We start from the raw sequence: 19931 nt of genomic DNA, 5'->3' as shown, positions 1-19931 counted from the left end.
ACTGTTTTCTCTTTAATCAAGTTCTTCAACTAAACAAGTCATTACATTTCCTGACAACCAACACCATTGCAAAACAAAAAGAGAAACTATGACTTACTTTTATTACAGTTTTCTTTTTTGAATTAGGACAATTTTAGTTTTAGTTTCAAGTTTATGGGAAAAATTGCGGAAAAAGTACAGAGTTCCCCCAAACCTCTCCTCCCTTCCCCTCATTTCCAGTATTTTTAACATCTTGTAATTGATAAGCCAATATAGGTATATTATTAGCTAAATACCGTATTTTACATTAGGGCTCACTCTGTTGTACATTCTATGGCTTGGAGGAACTTAAAAACAAATTTGAAAATTGTGGTTAAACATACATAACATGAAATGTATCATCTTAAACATTTTTAAGTGTGCAATTCAGTAGTGTTAGGTACATTCACACTGTTGTATAACTAATCTTCAGCACTCTTTTCATCTTGCAAAACAAAAACACTATACCATTTTTCTTAAGCTCAATACCTACTAGATAAAAGAATAAACATAATTTTTAAACTTTTTTTTTGATGTTTCTTTTTTTTTATTATTATTAGTTAAGGTATTACAAATGTGTCCTCATCCCCCCCACATAATTTTTAAACTTAATTCTTCTGCATAATCTTTTTCTCAGTTTTGTCTGTAATCTAAAAATCCAATTTACCATATTAATATATCCAATAGCTAAAAAAGTTCAGTTTTGCTTTATTTTCATCATATAATAAAAACTAAGATTCAATATCAAAACTACATATTCACCCAAAAATATTATTTATTTTGTACTCCAGTAAGAGCTAAGGGATATAAGTAAGAAATAGATTCATCCCCTTTAAATCATCATTGATATTCACATTTTGTTTAATCTTACCAAAATAATGTGTTATATTTCTAAACATAACAAAAATAATTATCTTAGTATATACATATACATTAAACACCTTAATTGGTTTTTATGTGTCGAAAGCAAAAGACTAGAAAAAATAGCCCAGTTAACTGGTTGCCACAGATATAAGATAGAGAAACCAACCCTAGGTATACTAGCTTATTTTATCTGCAAAATGAGAAATTTTTCTGTAAGAATATCCAGCCTAAACTGAAGGATCAGTTGGAACTGAGGCTTCACTGTTTAGAATTTTGCTTTACAGATATTTTATAAACCAGTTTCAGGTTGGTCACTCTTTAGGCCAATTCTTCCATACAAATGTTCTACATTCATCCCTTCCTCACTAATGTTCAATCACTTCCTCGGTCTAATCCCTATCCACATATCTTTTTCTCAATGCTTTTCCCCCCCTCTGACCTAAAATATAAAGAAGAATTAGTACAAAAGACTCCTAATAGCCTCTCCAACTACTGTATATTCAAAATAAAAAAACAAACTCACTTCAATCAATGGGTAACTTATTTAACCTACCTGTGTCTCAGTATCCTTATCTGCAAAGTAAGGATAAAAAAAATGGCTAGTGCTCTATTATTATGTACTTGGGACAGTGCAAGTGGTGAATTATTGAATGAAATAATAACTTCATGAAGTTGTTAAACATTAAATGTGGCAGTGTATGTAAAGTCCTTACCACATTGCCAGGCAAACTGAAAGCTCATGTTAAATGGAAGTTACTGCCATCATCAAAATCTTCAGTGCCTCCCCATTGCCCACAAATTCTAATTTAAACCTTTCTGTCCTGTTTTTAAAAGAAGCCTGTGGTTACTGAGCCTTAATGTGTTTCACCAATTTAATCGCCAAACAAGCACTAAAATCAAGTCAACATTTTCTGGCTTCCACAAAGTCAAGTTTATTTCTCAAGTTTCAGACCCTCATTCATAACTACCCTCTCACTGGAACACCTTCTATCTTCCCTTGCCCAGCCAAAGCAAACCCTTTAGTCACATCCCATCTTCCCAGGAAGTATGCCCCGACCATTCCAGCTTTTACTCATTTCCACTTTTATCTAAAACCCTCACACATGTTATTTTATATTATCTGCTACTGTCCAATCTTTCTGGGTAAACGTAAATTATACTGTAGCTTTTAGTTCCATATTCTCTCTGCCATCCCCAAATGTATGGATATTACATACAGTATAGATTAATCTAAATTGTTAACAGTAGTTATTTCAGGTTAAGATTATGAATGATAATCATCTTTTTTAAAATTCTTTCTTATGGTCTCCAAATAAATCATTTTATGATTTACAAATCCTATAATGCTATTCTACAGATCCATAGTGAAATAACTTATGATCCTAAGACCTTATAATATCTTCTGGGAAATAAACAAATGGACATACATATGTCAGGGGAATTTTAACAAGTATTTATTTTCTGTACAGTTCTTTAAAAAAAAAAAAAAAATCAGTGGTTCACATGTGATATCCAGGGTAACCAACCCTATTCTGAATGTGCTCAGTATTTTTCGAGTAACCAGAAGTTCACTGTTTCTCACTGCTTTTCAGGAACTGGTATTTTCATATTTTTTGCTCAAAACACATAACTTTCTATTACAAAACAAAAGTGACACTGTCAATGTATTTGAATGTATTTGAAACACCAAATATAATTTTTAAAAATTCTTACCTAATCCTTTTTGTCCTGGATTCTTTGCAAAATTAAAAGTAAACTGGTAAAAATCCTTAAATCGTCCTGGTTCTTTCAATTCTTGTTCCATCTTGGGTATCTGGGCCTTTAGTTTTTCTATGCTGTCACATCTACATTGTAAAATTAAATTTATAAAAGGTAAAACTTTTTCACTATAAATTAAGGACTTAACTTATTCCTATGATAGCTTATCTTTATTTCATAGAACTTTTTAAAAATCAGACAGCTGTCATTCTTTTTACATTATATAAACAAGTATGGGTTTAGTTAGAGGAAGAAAAGGTCTGAAGTGATTAAATGTTAGAAATAATTACTATCTTTAAAAGAAATGGGCCATTACTTTTAATTACATAACTCACTGGACTATTAACACACCTGAAATGTAGAAGTCAGCTGTTGTGAACAGATGAGAATGTATACTAATTAACAACCACCACCAGTTTAAACTGTAGTAGATACTCCTTTGATGGTAACAAATCACATGTCTAGCTTCCAAACTAACTGAAAGCATAATTTCTTACTTCGGTGAGAATGCACTTTTCTTGAAAAGTTACTTTTTGTTATATAAAGTATAAGTATCTGCTGAGCACCCTACTATTTCCAACTGAAGTTAGAATCCACAGTAAGCTTTTTCTATTTTTTGCAAAGCATTCAACTTCTAAGGGGTTGAAAGGGTCCAAGTACTAGTCTTACTTTCCATATAACAGCCTTAAGGTAGAAATATTCTATTTCTTATAGAGTCTACAAAAGCAATCACTCCACTTTTTCTTCTGATCTTTTTGCTTTTATTTTCCTTCTATGTTCTTTATAATGCCTCCCAGATCATTACTGGTAAATTAAAATTTCGATTTGGAAGTTCATCATTTTGTACATAAATGCAGTTTCAAAAGAAAAAAAAGTGCGTTTTAATAACATCTGTCTTAGCATAGAAAACTGCAAGTTCAGGATGGGGCTAGCTTTGGCTGTGGAACACAGTGTCTAGGCCAGTTATTAATTTATTACCTCTCAACTTTAAACCCACTCTTCTTTGCCCTAAATTGTGACTATCTGTAGTGGACTATAAATTGTGAGATTTTCTTTTTCTTGCCAGTTGGCTCACTGTTAGGTTCTACCAACAGAGGGCAATGAAAGGCTAAAAGAGGAAAGGAACCTTTCCTATCCCAGTCTGTTTTCTGCAGAGAGCAAGGGTTTCAGCGTGCTGGAAGGTCCCAGCAGTGCTTACCAATGGTGGCAGCTCACATGGCCCCATAGCAAGTGGCCTCTAGCCAGTTTCTCTTCATCAGAGTGGCAGACAAGGCAGGCATCACAGGCTTTGTGTTCTGCAGCAGCCATGCCCTCTCCTCTGAGATCCCTGTGGGGATCTCTTAAGTGTCTAGGTTCCTTGCTTATTCATTTCCCTCAGTTCCAGGGGTGGTGGCAGTTTCTTGCAACTGCTACCTCTGTTATACCTCAAAACTTTCTTTTGCTCCTTTTACATAACACAATATTTTAAATTTAACCTATTCAAAGTACTGATATATTTTTGTGTCTTGTCTGGACCCTGATTGATTACAGTGCACCTCAGGCTCAAGGTCAGAATGCCTGGGTTCAAATCCTGACTTTAATACTACCTAACTCTAGTTCTCTGTACCTCACTTTCCTCATCTCTAAAATGGGGATATAAATACTTCTCATACACAGTTATTGTGAAGAGGTAGGTGAAGTACTTACTTAGCACAGTTCCTGAAATAAAAAAATGTTCAACAAATGTTAGCTATTATTATTTAATAGTCATCCGCTAAAAACAAAGGACAGCCTGTTACCTATCCATAGACTGAGTATTTTTGCAGCCTCATTAAATACAGACAACTAGAGGCCATAGGTAAAACCTCTACCCATGACTTTTCAATTTATTTATCCCAAGTCATTTAAGCTAATCAGATATCAAGATAAACTGAACAAAAAGTGATTAGTAACTTCTAAAATTTTAAATTCTAAGAGCTGTTCATAAATTCAGAATTTGCAGCCTCACATTAGGAAATACCTTAAAACTTGCTCATTTCAATATTATGTTAAATATTAGTAATTTTATTAGTAATTAAAATTTATTTTAATATAAGTACAATGTAAATGGAATAGGCTGTACTAACTATACAGGTAACTTGACAAACCCAGAAAACTGGATAACATGGGAAGGAATTAGCAGATTAGCCCATTTCTGTTATAACAATGCTTGTGGGCTGACAAATTTATGTTTACATTAAAAAACTCATACCATAATTCATTTCCATAGTAATTCTCATAGTAATGAGCCTTAATTTCCTTTGATAATTATGTACTCACACTAATTCTGTCATGCCGTCCATGAACTCTTGCTTGGAGAACTCGCACTGTGTTGCTGCTCTGAACTTCCATGCAATGATCAACACACTAATGCTGGCTGGATCGAGGGCCAGGTCATCACAGAACTGTTGTATACCATCTATTCCAATTTTATTTTCATCTTGAGGATCTTCACAAATAACAATGCAATATTAAATTAATGCCATACTTTATTATACTATTCCTAAAACTAAAAAGGTAATGCTGTATGCTCCATTAAAAAATAATCACATAGATCAAAGATGAAGCAGCATTACTAAATATTTCCTCCCTGTAATATTCAAAGCCAATGTGCCCTCAAAATAGCACTCTTAATATGAACAGGAGGTGGTGGGGGGTGGAGGGAGCCTAATATATGGTGACAAAAGATGGTTTGACTTTGGGTAGTGAGCACACAATGCAACATACAGATCATGTATCATAGAAATGTATACTTGAAACCTATACGATCCTAGTAACCAATGTCACCCCAATAAATTTAATAAAAGTGTGAAAAGATGGATTCACACTTCATGCTACATACTAACATAAACTCTAATAGAAGGATGAACAGGAGAATACACAGGGTGGGGCAAAGTAGGTTTATAGTTGTGAGTACACAAAACACAGAGTTCATTCTTGTGTTATTAATTATTGTTTTTTTCCATACAAACAACTGCATATCTACTTTTGCCCCACCCACTTTTATATAAGATGGACATGTGATTTTTAAGTCTCATTTATTCATATGAAAAATGTCCCATACTCATACACATTCAGAAAATCAGACAGTCTATATAGAGATAAAGGATTTTTACTGAACCTATCCATATTTTAAGTAAGCATTCTAAATTAACAGTATTCTATACAAAAAATCTTTTTTTCCTTAAAACTAAGTTTACTCTACCACAGCAATTACGTCTTGAGAGTATCAGAAAAACTATAAACTCAGCAATTAAATCCTAATCTCAACAATATAAATATCTGTTGTTCAAGTTAAAGAAAAATACCAACTATGAATATTTACTTATCAGACAGAAAAATCTTTAAATAATGACAAATACAAGGAGAAAGAGGCACTCATACGCTGCTGCCAAGTGTGCTTTGCTAACATCTCTAACAATAAAAAAAAAAAAAGGTGACTTTTCTGATTTGGGAGAATGAATTATGCATAAAATATCCCATTTTTGAAAAAAATTTTAAACTGTGTATACATATTCCTGCATAAATAAAAAAGACATGGAAGGATCCACCAGAATTAAATGCTGGTTCCCTCAAGAAAATAAATAAGGAAAAAATGGAGAAACTATTAACTTTTTCTTCAATCATCTATTTTGTATTGTTTAAATATTTTAAAGAGTATATTACTTATAAGTTCTTTAAAGGTTATTAAAGTTATCATGCAGGTTTTCTTAAAATCAGTTCAGCTGAGTTTTATGAAATGGACGGGGGGAAGGAAGGCCCCCAGCCCCCCTTCTCAAAGGCTGTAGAAGGGAAGTATACCCCCCAGCCCCTCTTCTCTATTTCCTCTCCATCATGGGGGAGGAAATAAAGAGGCTAAGAAAAAATTTTAGTGGAAAGAGAAAAATAAATTATCTTAGATCTCTTTGAAGTAATTCTAAGATCTACAGAGTTCTGTTAAGATATCCACCTATATCATATGTTCTATGTATTATACATATATATAAATACCTATAAATATGTTCTATGTATTATTTCTCACAAGCAGCCTATAACTTTGGAACACCTGGTTCAAAATATTTAAAGTTACAAGTAAACACTCACCTTTGTATCTATTGTATAGTTGTTCTAACTTCTTCCTGTCCAATGATCCTTTTACACTCTCTCGTATATAAAGTTCAGGATTTTGGAAAAAATTGTCTGTTGCAACATCTAACTTCCAGTCATTTTGAGACAGGCAACTTACTGCTGTTTTTTCACTAGATTGTGTGAAGATCATAAACTGACGAACTTTATCCTTCTGCGATGATTTCAACTTGTTCTATTGAAACCAGAAAATAAACTGAAACACTATGTAAAATCACAGAACACTAAAGTGGTATTCCTATATGCCTGACTAATCACTCATCAATACTTTTTCCTCATAATTTATTAAAACATTTTAGCTCAAGATTTATTTTTGATCTACTATTAATCAGAAAGACAAATTTTTAAGAAATCTAAAACACAAAATTTAGTATCCTTTTGGAAAAGAAACTAGGACAGAGGCAAAGGAAGTTCAACCATCCTGCATTTCTTCTAAAAGTGGATCCTGAGAGCACTATAAAGGCTGTAGAAGGGAAGTATAGCTACTCTCAAAACCTTGACCAAGCACAAAGTTCTAAAACAGCGGTTCTCAACCTGTGGGTTGCGACCCCTTTGGGGGTCGAACGACCCTTTCACAGGGGTCGCCTAAGACCATCGGAAAACACATATATAATTACATATTGTTTTTGTGATTAATCACTATGCTTTAATTATGTTCAATTTGTAACAATGAAATTGGGGGTCACCACAACATGAGGAACTGAATTAAAGGGTCGTGGCATTAGGAAGGTTGAGAACCACTGTTCTAAAGGGATATACATATAAAGACTGGTGGGGAAGGTGACATTATCTAGCTAGCCAGAACAGGCAAATGACCCTGGGTAACAATGCGATTAACAGGTTTCTGTTGCAGTCCTAAAACCCACTATAAAAAACATAGGATACAATTCTCCTCCCAACCCTACCCCTTGTTGTCTTGCTATTTTATAGCAAATGTGAGAAAGTAACAGACTATGAGTAGCTTCTATTTCTCCTGGTGGTGTTCAGAAACCAAGATAATTACCAATAAAATTTCATATTTTCATTCAAATCAGAAGCCCTGAAATATGAACTAACATGCATCCTTCCAACAAAGGTAAACAGGATTCTCCCTTTTTCCCCCTGAAAGAACCACCTTTTCCCCCTAGCCTGAGCCTAGCATAGCCTCTCTCCAAAATGCCTCTCTACTGTAATAACAACCTTTTCTCACTTGCCTTATGTTGATACTGATTCATTTCTCATCTGGCCTGAACCCTAAGCAAAATGAAACAAGGCAATTAGGCCCTGCACTCTCTCCCACTATTAAGGACCATGTTCTCCCTCCTCTCCCACCCAAGCTAGTCTCCTATGGAATGTCAGCCTCTCCACTATTATTCTTGTCTCCTAACACCATCTCTCAGCAAAATACTTGGGTTAGCCCTGGTCAGTGTGGTTAGGGTGTCTGGAGCGTCATCCCACACACCAAAAGGTGTAGGGTTCAATTCCCGGTCAGGGCAGATAGCCTGGGTTGTAGGCTGGATCACCAGTCTGGTGTGTATGGGAGGCAATGGATCAATGTTTGTTTGTTTCTTTTTCTCTCTGCCTCCCCTTCCTCGCTCTCTAAAAAAAAAAAAAAAAAAAAAAAAAAAAAAATCAAAAAAAAATTTTAAGCTTGGGTTTTTCCTGAGCTTCTACAGCAAATGAAGAAGGGAAAGGGATGTATGATGTATGTATGGCATACATTAATAGATACAGAGTCCTGTGGTATAAGCAACCATCTGAGAACCCCAGAATCTTTTATCTGACAGATCACAAACTTCAACCCCCTGATTGTACAGATGAGAAAACAGACCCAGAAGTTTAAAGAATTAGTTCAAAACTTATCCAGGTTATTATTAGTGCAAATGGGACAAGAACAGAAAGGTCTTATAAATCCAAATCATAGTAATCTTATATAAACCACATTACTTGTTGTACAGATTTATAAGCCTTTTGAAATTTTCCGGAAAAAGACTACCAAAAATATATTTCCACCTATCCCAAAGTAAAAATAACACTATACAAAAATCAAACATGAAAAACGTTTATGCCCTGGAATCTGACCTGCCAGCCATACTCCTCTCTGTAAATATGCTATTGCTTAATATTACAGATTAAAATCTTAACCTCTGTTCATTAAATTTGAGGAACTATAACTCCACTAAACTTCTGTTACTTCACTAATAACTACCACCTCTGGACACTAGTAACTCATATCCCATTATATAATACATCTCTTAAATGTCTAAGATTCTTCCATTTTGAAAAGTGATTCTTCAAGACATAATTCAATTGCAACAAACCCACAATGAAATCAAATCCCAAGGAAGATTCCTGTCTTATTTAATATACTGTTTAATTAAAAGGAAGCCACTTTGATTTCAATTTTTGTTAGTAAAAACTCTTTTTTTTTAAAATTTCTATACCTTTCTCCCTGGGAAGATACAGTATCCTAACATGTTTCAATCCTTCTTTGAAAAACAGGGAAGTATTGAGGGTCCCTATGGCCATCAGTGACCACTGTATAATGTATAAGGTGTTGGAGATTGACTGAGAAGAGTAACTACTGGCCACATCCTGGAAATTATTTTTCAATTAAACCTGATACAACTTCTTTTGTATAACTTTCCCCCTATTCTCCTAATTGTTGTTGGAGGCAGCAAAACAATCAGGATTATTTGGGGTTTCATCATGAAGTGTTAAATCCAATGCACTGTTCCCTGGAACTTGAACCACTTTTGTTGAAGAGAAGGAAAAACACAGCTTAAGTCAATTCTGCAAGCCAAAAAGAGCTGTTCACTCTCCTAATGACTTCCTGTCAGAGAGCAAGGTATCAGAAAGTTGGGGGAACAAAGATAAAAAAATCATCTTACCCACACGAACTAATAACAACATTATACATTTATTTACAATTATTTAATTCCAGGTCATATTTTATTTGAAAAAAAAAGTGTATGTATTAAATAATATCTATATATACACATAAACTATTTAACTGGTTTAAATTTCCAGTATATGGGCAATATAAATATATTTTCAGAAAAAAGGCTGCAGCTACCCATTTCTAGCACCATAAAAGCTAATGAGTGATACCTGGTAGAGAACTGATAATATGGGTTGCTGCGAGGCCAAGTAGTAATAAGCAATCCCATTCCTGCAAAGTCTGATTAGTATCCTCTGCCTCCTTCTTGGATTTATCACATACACTTATCATTTCTCTATTTACTCTCTGTACCTAGAATAAATCTTAACACCTGTTGTCCTACTGAAGAGGATGTACTCAATTCTGTGATCTCAAACGCTGTCCTAGAGTAAAGCTGGAGTGGACTACGTTGACCTGCCCTTCTCCCAAGCCTATATATGAGAGCTGTAACACTCGCACCTCCTTTTCCCCGGCCATATGGGGGCACCAGGCAAGGTGTTTTGAGAGTATGGTACCAAAGGCTGTAATTTTTATCAACTTAAGGAAGAGAAAAAGGGTATCTAGCCAGCAAATAATTATTTTATAGGAGATGAGAGGATGGACAGAAAACTGAAGTGGAAAAGAAACAGATGGATGTTTTCTATTTCTACTATAAACCCAGTGGGGAATCTTCCTAAGACCAAAAACATATGACAACTACAATGACTCAGCACTCAACTGTCGTATATGCCACTTACTTTAAGATCTACTTAAAAAAAACTAGAGTGGTCACTAAATAAAATTAGGCAATACAATATTCAGTACTCAAATGTAAAAACTATCTAGATATTAAGTTTTCAAGGAAATTCAATAGTGGTATGTAAAATGTATAAAATACAGGATATATTCTGATTATTTTTTATTTTAGAAAAATAAAAGGAGAATGGAGGATGAAGAGGAAGAGAAAGAAAGAAAACGAGGGAGGAAAGGAATGCTGTCTCTTGTAATAGAAGGCTACTTACAACTGTATTGAAGATTACCAACATTAGAAGTTCTACTATAATCTGGACAATAAAAAGCACTTATTTGTTCATCTTGCCAAAATAAAAAAAAAAATGGTTGTTAATACATATTATCTAATACTTAAATCTATCACATGCTTGTAACTTTTTTCACTCAAGAAATGTAAAAATCACATTTAAAATAACAGATTATCTAGGAAAAAAATCACACAAATACTTTGAATGTAGCCAAGAATCATGTAAGTAGTCAAGTATTTTTTACCACTGAATCTACAAAGTCCACTGTGATAAAATATGGACTCAAGAAACGCTCTATGGTAAGAAAATAATAATGATCATAAAGTTAAATTTCTCATGTAAGTATTTCTCTCAAGAAAAATAATAAACATGGTAAATGATTTTCTAGTTAACTAAGTCCTGACAATTTGAAATGAAATAATTTTAACGGGTAAGTGATATTTGTAAAAGCTAAAAATTAAGACACATTTTATTATTTCTATTATTCTAAATCTTCATCTTCTCACCCTTGACTTAATTCTAGTTATCTCAGGAGTTGATGAATATAACTCACAAAAGGCAACATTTTAAAAATCACAACACTGTAATGACCACTCATAATTCTCACTAAAAGCTCTGTATGTTGATTCTGTGTTTTCCATATGATTAACAGTTTAACTTCATCTGAAACTTAAGAACTAGTTTAAGTCCAGAAAATGATACTTTTCATATATGATACATAGTATTCAATAGTTAAAGCCAAGTTTTACAATATCCCAAACCACTCATCTATAAAAAAAACTTCCCATAGGTTAAAGGTCTGAAATCAAAAGTGCAGGAAAATAATCAATTCAACTAACAAGCACAGTTCTGCAAGAAAGCCAGGCTAAGAATCTGAGGAATAGCTAGAAATCCTATTCCCTTTCACCTGTACAGAGGAGGTATATGGTTAGTGAAGAGTGCAGACTCTCAAGCCAGACAGGCAGCATTTCAATCCTACCTGTGCCTCTTAATTGCTGTGTGATTTGGGGAAAATTAATCTCTGATCTCTGTGTGCTTCAATTTCTTCATCTGTAAACAGGGTGTGAAGGTTACATTAATTCAGGTTAAACTCTAAGAAATGTAACTAGCACATAGTAAGTCCTCTTTACAAGTGCATGACCAAAGAATAATAAATACTCCAGAGAAAAAAAGTAATTCTATGTAAACAGTAAAGTAAGAAAGATGATAACTATAATCAGAAAATTAGCAGCTAATATTTATTTGAACTCCTACTGTGTGCCAACTATGCAAGGTGGTTATCTTTGATTCCATTTTACAAACGAGGAAACCAGGCCTCAGAGCTCAATTTATCTAAGGACACAGACCTGTCTAAAAAGCAACAGAGCCTGGTGCCTATCTACAAGGCATGATCTTTCCATTTATTCTATCATCAAGTAAAAGAGGAAAAGGGCAAAAGTGCAAACACTGACTATGTGTGCACTGGGGGAGGAGGTGAATTGTGAGCAATATTTCTTCACATCGTTTTACAGAAAAGTTCAATAATCAATTGACCTTTCCCCTTACAAATGTAAACAATTCTGCATTCTGCTAAAATGTACCCATTACGCTTATAACCTAACTAAAAAGGTTAATTTATGGAACTTCCCTTTTAGAGTTTCCTGGGAAGGAAAGGGTGGGAAAAGAGAGGGATAGGTTATTTTAAGGTTAAGTAATTCAACAGGAAGAAAAATGTGTTTGTAGTCCGGTCAGTCTGTATTTTAAAACATGACCATACTCTATAGCTTTAAATGTGCAGAGGAGGCAATAAGAGTCAGGGTTTCCTTTTCCAATGAGCAGACTTGAAACCCAGAGGAAAATACAAATACATGTACAGGCTATGGCCAGAAAATATAAGCAAATGTGTACAATTTCAAATATTAAGAAAAAAAAAACCCCTCAATATTCTTTTAAATGATAATCTGCAGTTTAGAAACATTACTTATGGTTTGGCCTGTGACGCTTATCATTCATCTGTAAACTTCCTGCACTCTGAATGACAAAATGAACTCTTTTTTAAGAGGTGCTATACTACTATTACACCAAATCAAATATGGAATAATGTATAATTATTATATACTATACAATTAGTATACCCAATGATGTTTTATATTATGGCAATTCACCTGGGAAGAAGTTCAGAAAGTATACTTGTAAGATCCAAACTTACAATTCGTATTTTTTTAAAAGAACTTTTCTCACAGGCTTAAAAAAAATTATTCTGTTAATGGAAATTTAAAGGATTTCCTCTTCCCCATTCACAGATTATTTAAAAGATGACTACCATGTAAATAGAATGTTTTGATTCTGGTTCAGAGAAAACTGTTTTGACTATTAAAAAGTTATTTTGCTAATTCCAGATTATCTACGATAATAGGATAGAAATTACCTCCTTAAAATACTTGTGTTAGTTATCACATTTCAATTGATTCTTCCAAACTTACTGCTTCTACTTCTAACAAGCAATCAAGGTAGCTAATTTAAATTTGCTTCTCCTCTCCATACACATCCTTTCTTTATTTTAAAAAAATACATATTTTTTTATTGATTTCAGAGAGAAGGGAGAGGGAGAGAGACAAAAACATCAATGAGGAGAATCACTGATCGGCTGCCTCCTGACACCCCACACCTGGGATCGAGCCCATAATCCAGGCATGTGCCCCTGACCAAAATCGAACCCAGGACCCTTCAGTCCGCAGGCCGATGGTCCATCTACTAAGCCAAACCAGCCAGGGCAGACATCTTTTCTTTAAAAAAAAAAAAATCAGTCCTAGCCGGTTTGGCTCAGTGGATAGAGAGAACGTTGGCCTGAAGACCAAAGGGTCCAGGTTCGATTCCAGTCAAGGGCACATACTTCGGTTGCAGGCTCCTCTCTGGCCCGGGGCCCTGGCCGAGGCGTCCAGGAAGCAACCAATCAATGCGTTTCTCTCACAGTGATGTTTCTTTCTCTCTCTCTCTCTCTCTTTCTAAGAAATCAATAGAAAAATATCCTCGGGTGAGGATTTAAAAAAAAAATCAAAGTACAATAATGTTACTAACAAGAATTAAATGAGAGTTTTAAGTTCCATAAAGAACTTATGATGACTAAAACAACAGTCACGCAATATGTTTCATAAGAGAATAAATGATCCCTGAAAAAATGAAATCTCCTAATTCTAATATTTAGTAAATCCAGAAATATAAGAATCCTATGAATAATAAGCCTCTAAATGTTTATTGAAATGAAAACTATAACAAAGGAATGGGCCATGTCAACTTATCTCTGTTGCTGAACACCATGTTCAGTGTTGAGGGTTGAAAAGTATATTGCAAGAGTGCTTTTCTAAAGTTAAGTTCTTTTTAAAAAAATAAATATTTTATTGATTTTTTTACAGAGAGGAAGGAAGAGGGATAGAGAGTTAGAAACATCGATGAGAGAGAAACATCGATCAGCTGCCTCCTGCACACTCCCTACTGGGGATGTGCCCGCACCCAGGTACATGCCCTTGACCGGAATCAAAACCGGGACCCTTCAGTCCACAGGCCGACGCTCTATCCACTGAGCCAAACCGGTTACGGCTAAAGTTAAGTTCTTTAGAAAAAACTCTTTAAAAGTAAATCTCTTCCATTTTTACAATGAAAACAAGCAGCCTAATCACCGATTAGGCACTAATTATATAAATGGGTTCCACATAGTGATAAAAGATGATTTAGGGACATTTTTTCCCTTCTGTTTTTGCTTTTTCTTAGGTGGGGGGTATACACCTAAAGTGACTAGGCAAACTAGATAGTCAGCAGGTTATTCAAGAGCTTGTTTGTGTCCACAAAGCAACTGAATCCTATTTGGAACTATTTCTCTTCTTCAAATGTCATGGCTAACACTATCACAGGGTGAACAATACATACTGAAACTTAAAAGGGGGATTTCTCACAGATTTTTACTATGCTGGACCTAATCTCTGAGGCCACTTGGCTTAAATGAGCTCAGCTGTTTTAAAACTTAAAAAGAAGACCACTACTGCAATGAGTTTATTTTACATTCAACTTTTTTACTGTATGCACCAAAAGAGTTTTAATTTTTCAATTACTTAAATGTTTAAATGAGATAACTTGATTATGTATGGAAACAACTATTCAGTATAAGAAGAAACCAGAGTGAAACTAATAAAAAAATTCCACACCTATACGAAAAGGATGCTTGCTGAGTTTTTGTTGTTGTTTTTTTAAGAGGAGGGGGTACAGTGTGTAATGAGAGACCAAGCTTCTCATCCCTGCTCTGACACATACTGGCTCTTTACCCGGGTCATAGCACTTAGAACTGATAAATATTCATTTCTATGTATGTTAAGAAGAAGTAGCAGTAACTACCTCACAAATTGGAATGGAGATTGAATAAAATAATGGTGGTAAATTAACCAACAAACAGTATGTTCTCAATAAATGTTAATATCCTCCTTTCTCCCCAATGGCCCAGTTTTCAGCATGTAGCCATTAAACTATACACAAGCTACTATAACATATTCAAAAGCAAGCTATGAAAGATATTTCTGTGCTGTTTTAACTAGGTAAACTCAACAGTCAACTAGTTTTTATTAAATATTGGACAGTCATTTTAAAGAGAACTCAAAACTCACAGAAGCTTCATGGTAAAGAAAACTATAATATGGGTTTTGTCTTCAAAAACTGCTTTAAAAATAATTATTATAATATTGTAGTAGCACACTATGGGACAGCAGAAACAAGGTCCATCATACCACTCAGAATCCTTCAGTGGGTTCCCAATTCTCTTGGAATAAAAACCCAATAGCCTTTCAATGCCCACCCCCATGCCCATCTCCACTCCTCACTCAGACCTCATCTGCTCCAATGCCAATACGACACTGTATGGGGGAGAGGGAGCCCCATACAAACTGCTCCAGCAACACGATCTCAATGTTCAAATCTCTCCCCACTGTGTTTCTGTGGGACTCACTCCTTCATCTCCTAGTCTGCTCAAAATCCACCTCACCAGTAGTGAAGACACCATTTTGCAACCCCACTTCCACTGCGCCCCCTCCACTCTCAATTCCCCTCCCTAAAGGGGCTTTTCTCCAATAGCACTTAACACCTTCTAACATAGTAAGGAAGAAAAAGATATACGATGTTTATTATCTGTCTCTGCTGACTAAAATGTAGCTCTCACCAGAGCAGGGATTTTCAACTTTCAGTGAAACAAACTATACATATACATATACATATACATATACATATACATATACATATACATATACATATCCCCAGTGCCTGGAACAGTGCCTGGCACATAATAGGTATTTAATAAAAAATCATCAAAATTAAGGCCCTTCTTTAATTTGCTTTTATATATATAGTCAAACAATTGTAAAACAAGTTCTTAAAGAGACCATCTTGAACAGGCCTATAGTCATTTGGATGTATAAACACTGGTATTTGTTCAAAACACAATCTTAAATTTCGAAGTCCACGCATTTAAAAAAATTAAAAAACAGTAATTAACATCATTAATTATTCATTTAAATTTTGTTATTTAAAATATTCATTAATAATACTTGGGTTTTCATGTTTGAGTAATATATTTTATTTTCAAATCCAATTTTCAACCATCTCTAGCGATTTCATGTGAGTCAAAAGACTGTATCACAAACATTGGGGGAAATAGTAAGCCAGGAGAAAATAGTTTCAATTCTACAACAAACAGTTTTGCAACCTTGAACCTCAAAACCTCCTTGATCCTCAATTTCTTCTTTTGTGAAGAGGGAGTAAATAGATGATCTCTGAAGTCATTTTAGGTCTAAAAATTCTATGATACTTTGAATCAAAAATCTAGTAGGTTACACAGTCTACACACTTCTCACAAATAAAAATAAAAATCATGAGGGTGGCTTAGTGATTGAGCTTCGACCTATGAACCCGGAGATCACAGTATGATTCCTGGTCAGGGCACATACCCAGATAATGGGCTGGACTGCAGGCCGATCCCCAGTGTGGGGTATGCACGAGGCTGCCAATCAATGATTCTCTCTCATCATTGATGTTTCTCTTTTTTTCTCTCTCTTCCCTTCCTCTCTGAAATCAATAAAATATATAAATCATTATAACCAAAATTTTCATAGTTGAATGGAACTTTAGAAATCATCAAATCCAATTATGTCATCTTACAAATAAGAAAACCCAAATATTCTGACCACTTTTTAAAAGATTTTCAGGAGTAACAGAATATTGTCTACTTTCTGAATTATTTTTAAAGTTATCTGAACAATTTTTTTCTTATACAAAATATTTCGATTATCCCATCATTTAAACTTGTCCCCAAATTGGCAACGTGTCCTAGCAGTGGGCTGCATTACACACACAGCAAAACAAAACAACACACACACACACACACACACACACACACACACCAAAAAACATGAGTCCAAAAATTACATCGAGAAGCAGTTATAAGAAGTTTATAAGACAATTTTTAAGCAGAAAATTCTTATGGCCTAACTTCTATGGCCCTAAACTAACTAGAGCACTTCAAGACAATTCTAGTGACATGACCTGAGTTCGGCCACAGAAGGGCCTTAAATTAGTAATATCTTGTCACTACTGGTACAATTAGATGAGTTATGGCTAAATTCCAAAACTAGCTATTTAATATTAACAAAAGGATAGAAGCTTACACGCTCCAATCCAAGCTGAACTCTCAGATGAAGCACACGAGAAACCTGAATTCCTGAACAGGTGATGCGCATCACCGAGACCGCGGCTCCCCACAGGATGCTGCCGCCCGGAGATCACCAAGAACAGAACACATTTCCATGCGCTCTCGGGGTTCACAGGGGGTTACTGCTCATCTACAGGCCAAGAGTCTGGGAACCTGAGGAGTAATGTCTATGACAGTCATAATACCAAGAAACTAGAAACTGTCTGACGCCCTAGACATAGGGCGGGGGGGGGGGGGGGAGGGGGACTTTGAACACTGTAGTATCAATCCCAACACCGACCTGCACTTTATGACAAAGTTTTCTTGCAAGCATGGAACCTCCCCTAGGATATAAGCCTTGAACCTACGGCAAGCTAAGCGACATATCTTATATACGACACCAAACTTTTGCCAAGTTGGAAGCTGGGGCTCGATAAGTGTCATTCAGCAGAAATAAGACCAACTAAAAACAAAAGGCACTGGGCATTCCCTGAGCGCGCGCGCGCGCACACACAGACACACGCACGCACCCTCCTCAAAGAGGCCTTTATGCTGCCCCTGAGCCCGCGGACAACAATATCATTTTTACTGTCTATTCATACAGCAACCTGCCTGGAATTCAACTCATGCTCAGACTTTCAGGCCAAGCAAGCATCGCTTCTGAAAAACAAAGGGAGTCCCACAGAGTCAGGTGCATCATCACCAGAATGTAAACATAACTTGACCACCACGTTAAACATGGTGTGTGTGTGTGTGTGTGTGTGTGTGTTTTCCCCCCCAAACAAAAAGAGAGAGAGAGGGGAATCACTTGACAAACTGTCTTTTAAAAAATCACAAGTGTTCTCTTTAACTGGCGTAATAAAGCAATCACTCCTCCCACCCCAAGCACATACAATATGGGCTCAAAGGCTAGCAAGTGTGCTTCTCCGCATTTCGTGAAATGAGAACAGGTTGCACTTCCGTACTCCCCCCCCGCCCCCCCGCACCCCGGCCCCCAGCCCGGCGGGCTCCGGGCTCCCCGGGGAGGGAATATCCTCTCCGCCAGCGGCCAGGACGCGCGGAGGGGATGGAGCCAGAGGCGGACCCCCGCCCCAAGCAGCCGCCCGAGACCCGCGGTGCCGGCGCCGGCGGAGGGGAGCCCGGCAAAGTCCTTCCCCCTGCGGGGCGGGGGAGCCTCCGCACCCGGAACCGCGACCCGGTCCCGGCCAGACACAATGGAGCCGGCGGCCCGGCAGGAGCGGGGCCGTTGCCGTCCCCTCCCCCCCCGCCCAACGCCTCCCCCCGCGCCCGGCCCGGCGAGGGCACCGCGGGCCGCTCCGCGCCCCAAACTCCCGGGCTCCCGACTAGGCCCGGCTCCGCTCCGCCTCCTCGGCTCTCGCGTAGCGGCGGCGCCGGCGGGAAGGGGCGCAGGAAGCAGGGAAGGCAGGAGCCGAGCGGCCGGGGAGCGCAGCGCAGGCCGCGGGCCGGGCTCGGGGCGGCGGGGTCGCCGCGGGGCGGAGGGGCGGGCGGGTGCGCGGCGGCGGCGGCGGGCGGGCGGCCGGTGCCTCACCATGTTGGTGTCCTCCAGGCCTCTCCCCTCCTCCTCCGGCTCCGCAGCGAATGGACGGCGGCGGCGGCGGCGGCTCCTCTCACGGGCTCGCCGGGCTCCCGCTCATGCGCAGTGCGGCCGGCCCGGCGCGGCCCGAGGAGGCAGCCCGGGGCCTGGGAGGCGGAGGGACGGGCGGGGGGCGGGAGCCCCGCGCGGGGGTTCCCCGGGGCGCGGGGTCTCCCGGGCGGGCGTGGTGGGGGGCGCTGGGGCGGGGACGCCGGCGGGGCAGGGGGCGACGCACGCCCTCCGCGCGCTGACATCCTCCCGCCGCCCGCGGGCTCCGGCGGGGAGGGGGCGCTGGGCACCCGCTTCCTGCGCTCCTTCCGCCGGCGCACCGCGCGGCCGGGTCTACACGGGCTCCGGGAGGCGGGAGCCGCGGCCAGGGGTGCAGCGAGGGGCGACTGGAAGGCATCGGACTGGGCGCCAGCTGCATCCCAACCACCCCATCCGTGCAGAAGAGGCGGAAAATAGTGAAAGCCTCACCCCCCGTCCTCCTCTCCCCTGCACCCCCAGGTCCAGTAGCTGGACGGCATCGGGTCCCCCACGTGCACGTCCCGGAGGAGACCTCCGTCCCGCCGCGCGGGAGCTGCACTGCCCTGGAGTGGCGCGGGCTCTTCCCAGGCGTCAGCGGCCACGCGGGACCGGGAGCAGGGTCCTGGGGTTGCAGGAGGAGGACGGGGCGGTCCGCACCCCACGCTTTGGATGCGGCTAGTGGGGAAGTTGCGGTATCAGCGTAGCTGTTTGCTCTAAATTCCCAATCAGTTCCCCCTTGCTAGGATACGTTTTGGGAAGTAATGAGCATGCTTTTCACTGACGACGGGCGGACGTCAGGGTGGGTGAACCGTCCAGGCTTGGTTCTAAGTCTCGTGAGGAGGAGGGCGCCAGGATTCTGAGCTGGGGTCCAGCGGACAAGTATGC

At 38.4% G+C, this 19931-nt stretch overlaps 1 protein-coding gene across 6 annotated transcripts in view; it reads right to left on the bottom strand.

The window, feature by feature from the left end:
• DCUN1D1 (defective in cullin neddylation 1 domain containing 1) overlaps positions 1 to 19128 on the bottom strand; it is a 33519-nt gene extending 14391 nt beyond the window's left edge. Inside the window, exons 1-7 of one of the 6 annotated variants that reach the window (XM_036347370.1) lie at positions 18975 to 18990; positions 11702 to 11772; positions 10705 to 10776; positions 6742 to 6958; positions 4939 to 5107; positions 4327 to 4338; positions 2596 to 2726 (exon numbers count right to left, since the gene is read on the bottom strand). In XM_036347370.1, coding sequence (XP_036203263.1) covers positions 2596 to 2726; positions 4327 to 4338; positions 4939 to 5107; positions 6742 to 6958; positions 10705 to 10728 — 553 coding nt within the window. In that variant the 5' untranslated portion in view covers positions 10729 to 10776; positions 11702 to 11772; positions 18975 to 18990. Of the gene's footprint in view, positions 1 to 2595; positions 2727 to 4326; positions 4339 to 4938; positions 5108 to 6741; positions 6959 to 10704; positions 10777 to 11701; positions 11773 to 17402; positions 17538 to 18974 lie in introns of those variants that run through there. The other 5 variants (XM_036347372.1, XM_036347371.1, XM_036347369.1 and 2 more) reach the window with 5 other exon arrangements.
• Positions 19129 to 19931: the final 803 nt, after the last annotated feature.

This window comes from Myotis myotis, unplaced genomic scaffold, assembly GCF_014108235.1.
Source record: "Myotis myotis isolate mMyoMyo1 unplaced genomic scaffold, mMyoMyo1.p scaffold_m19_p_2, whole genome shotgun sequence".
Classification (NCBI taxonomy): Eukaryota; Metazoa; Chordata; class Mammalia; order Chiroptera; family Vespertilionidae; genus Myotis; species Myotis myotis.
This window is presented reverse-complemented; position numbering and strand designations above follow the sequence as displayed.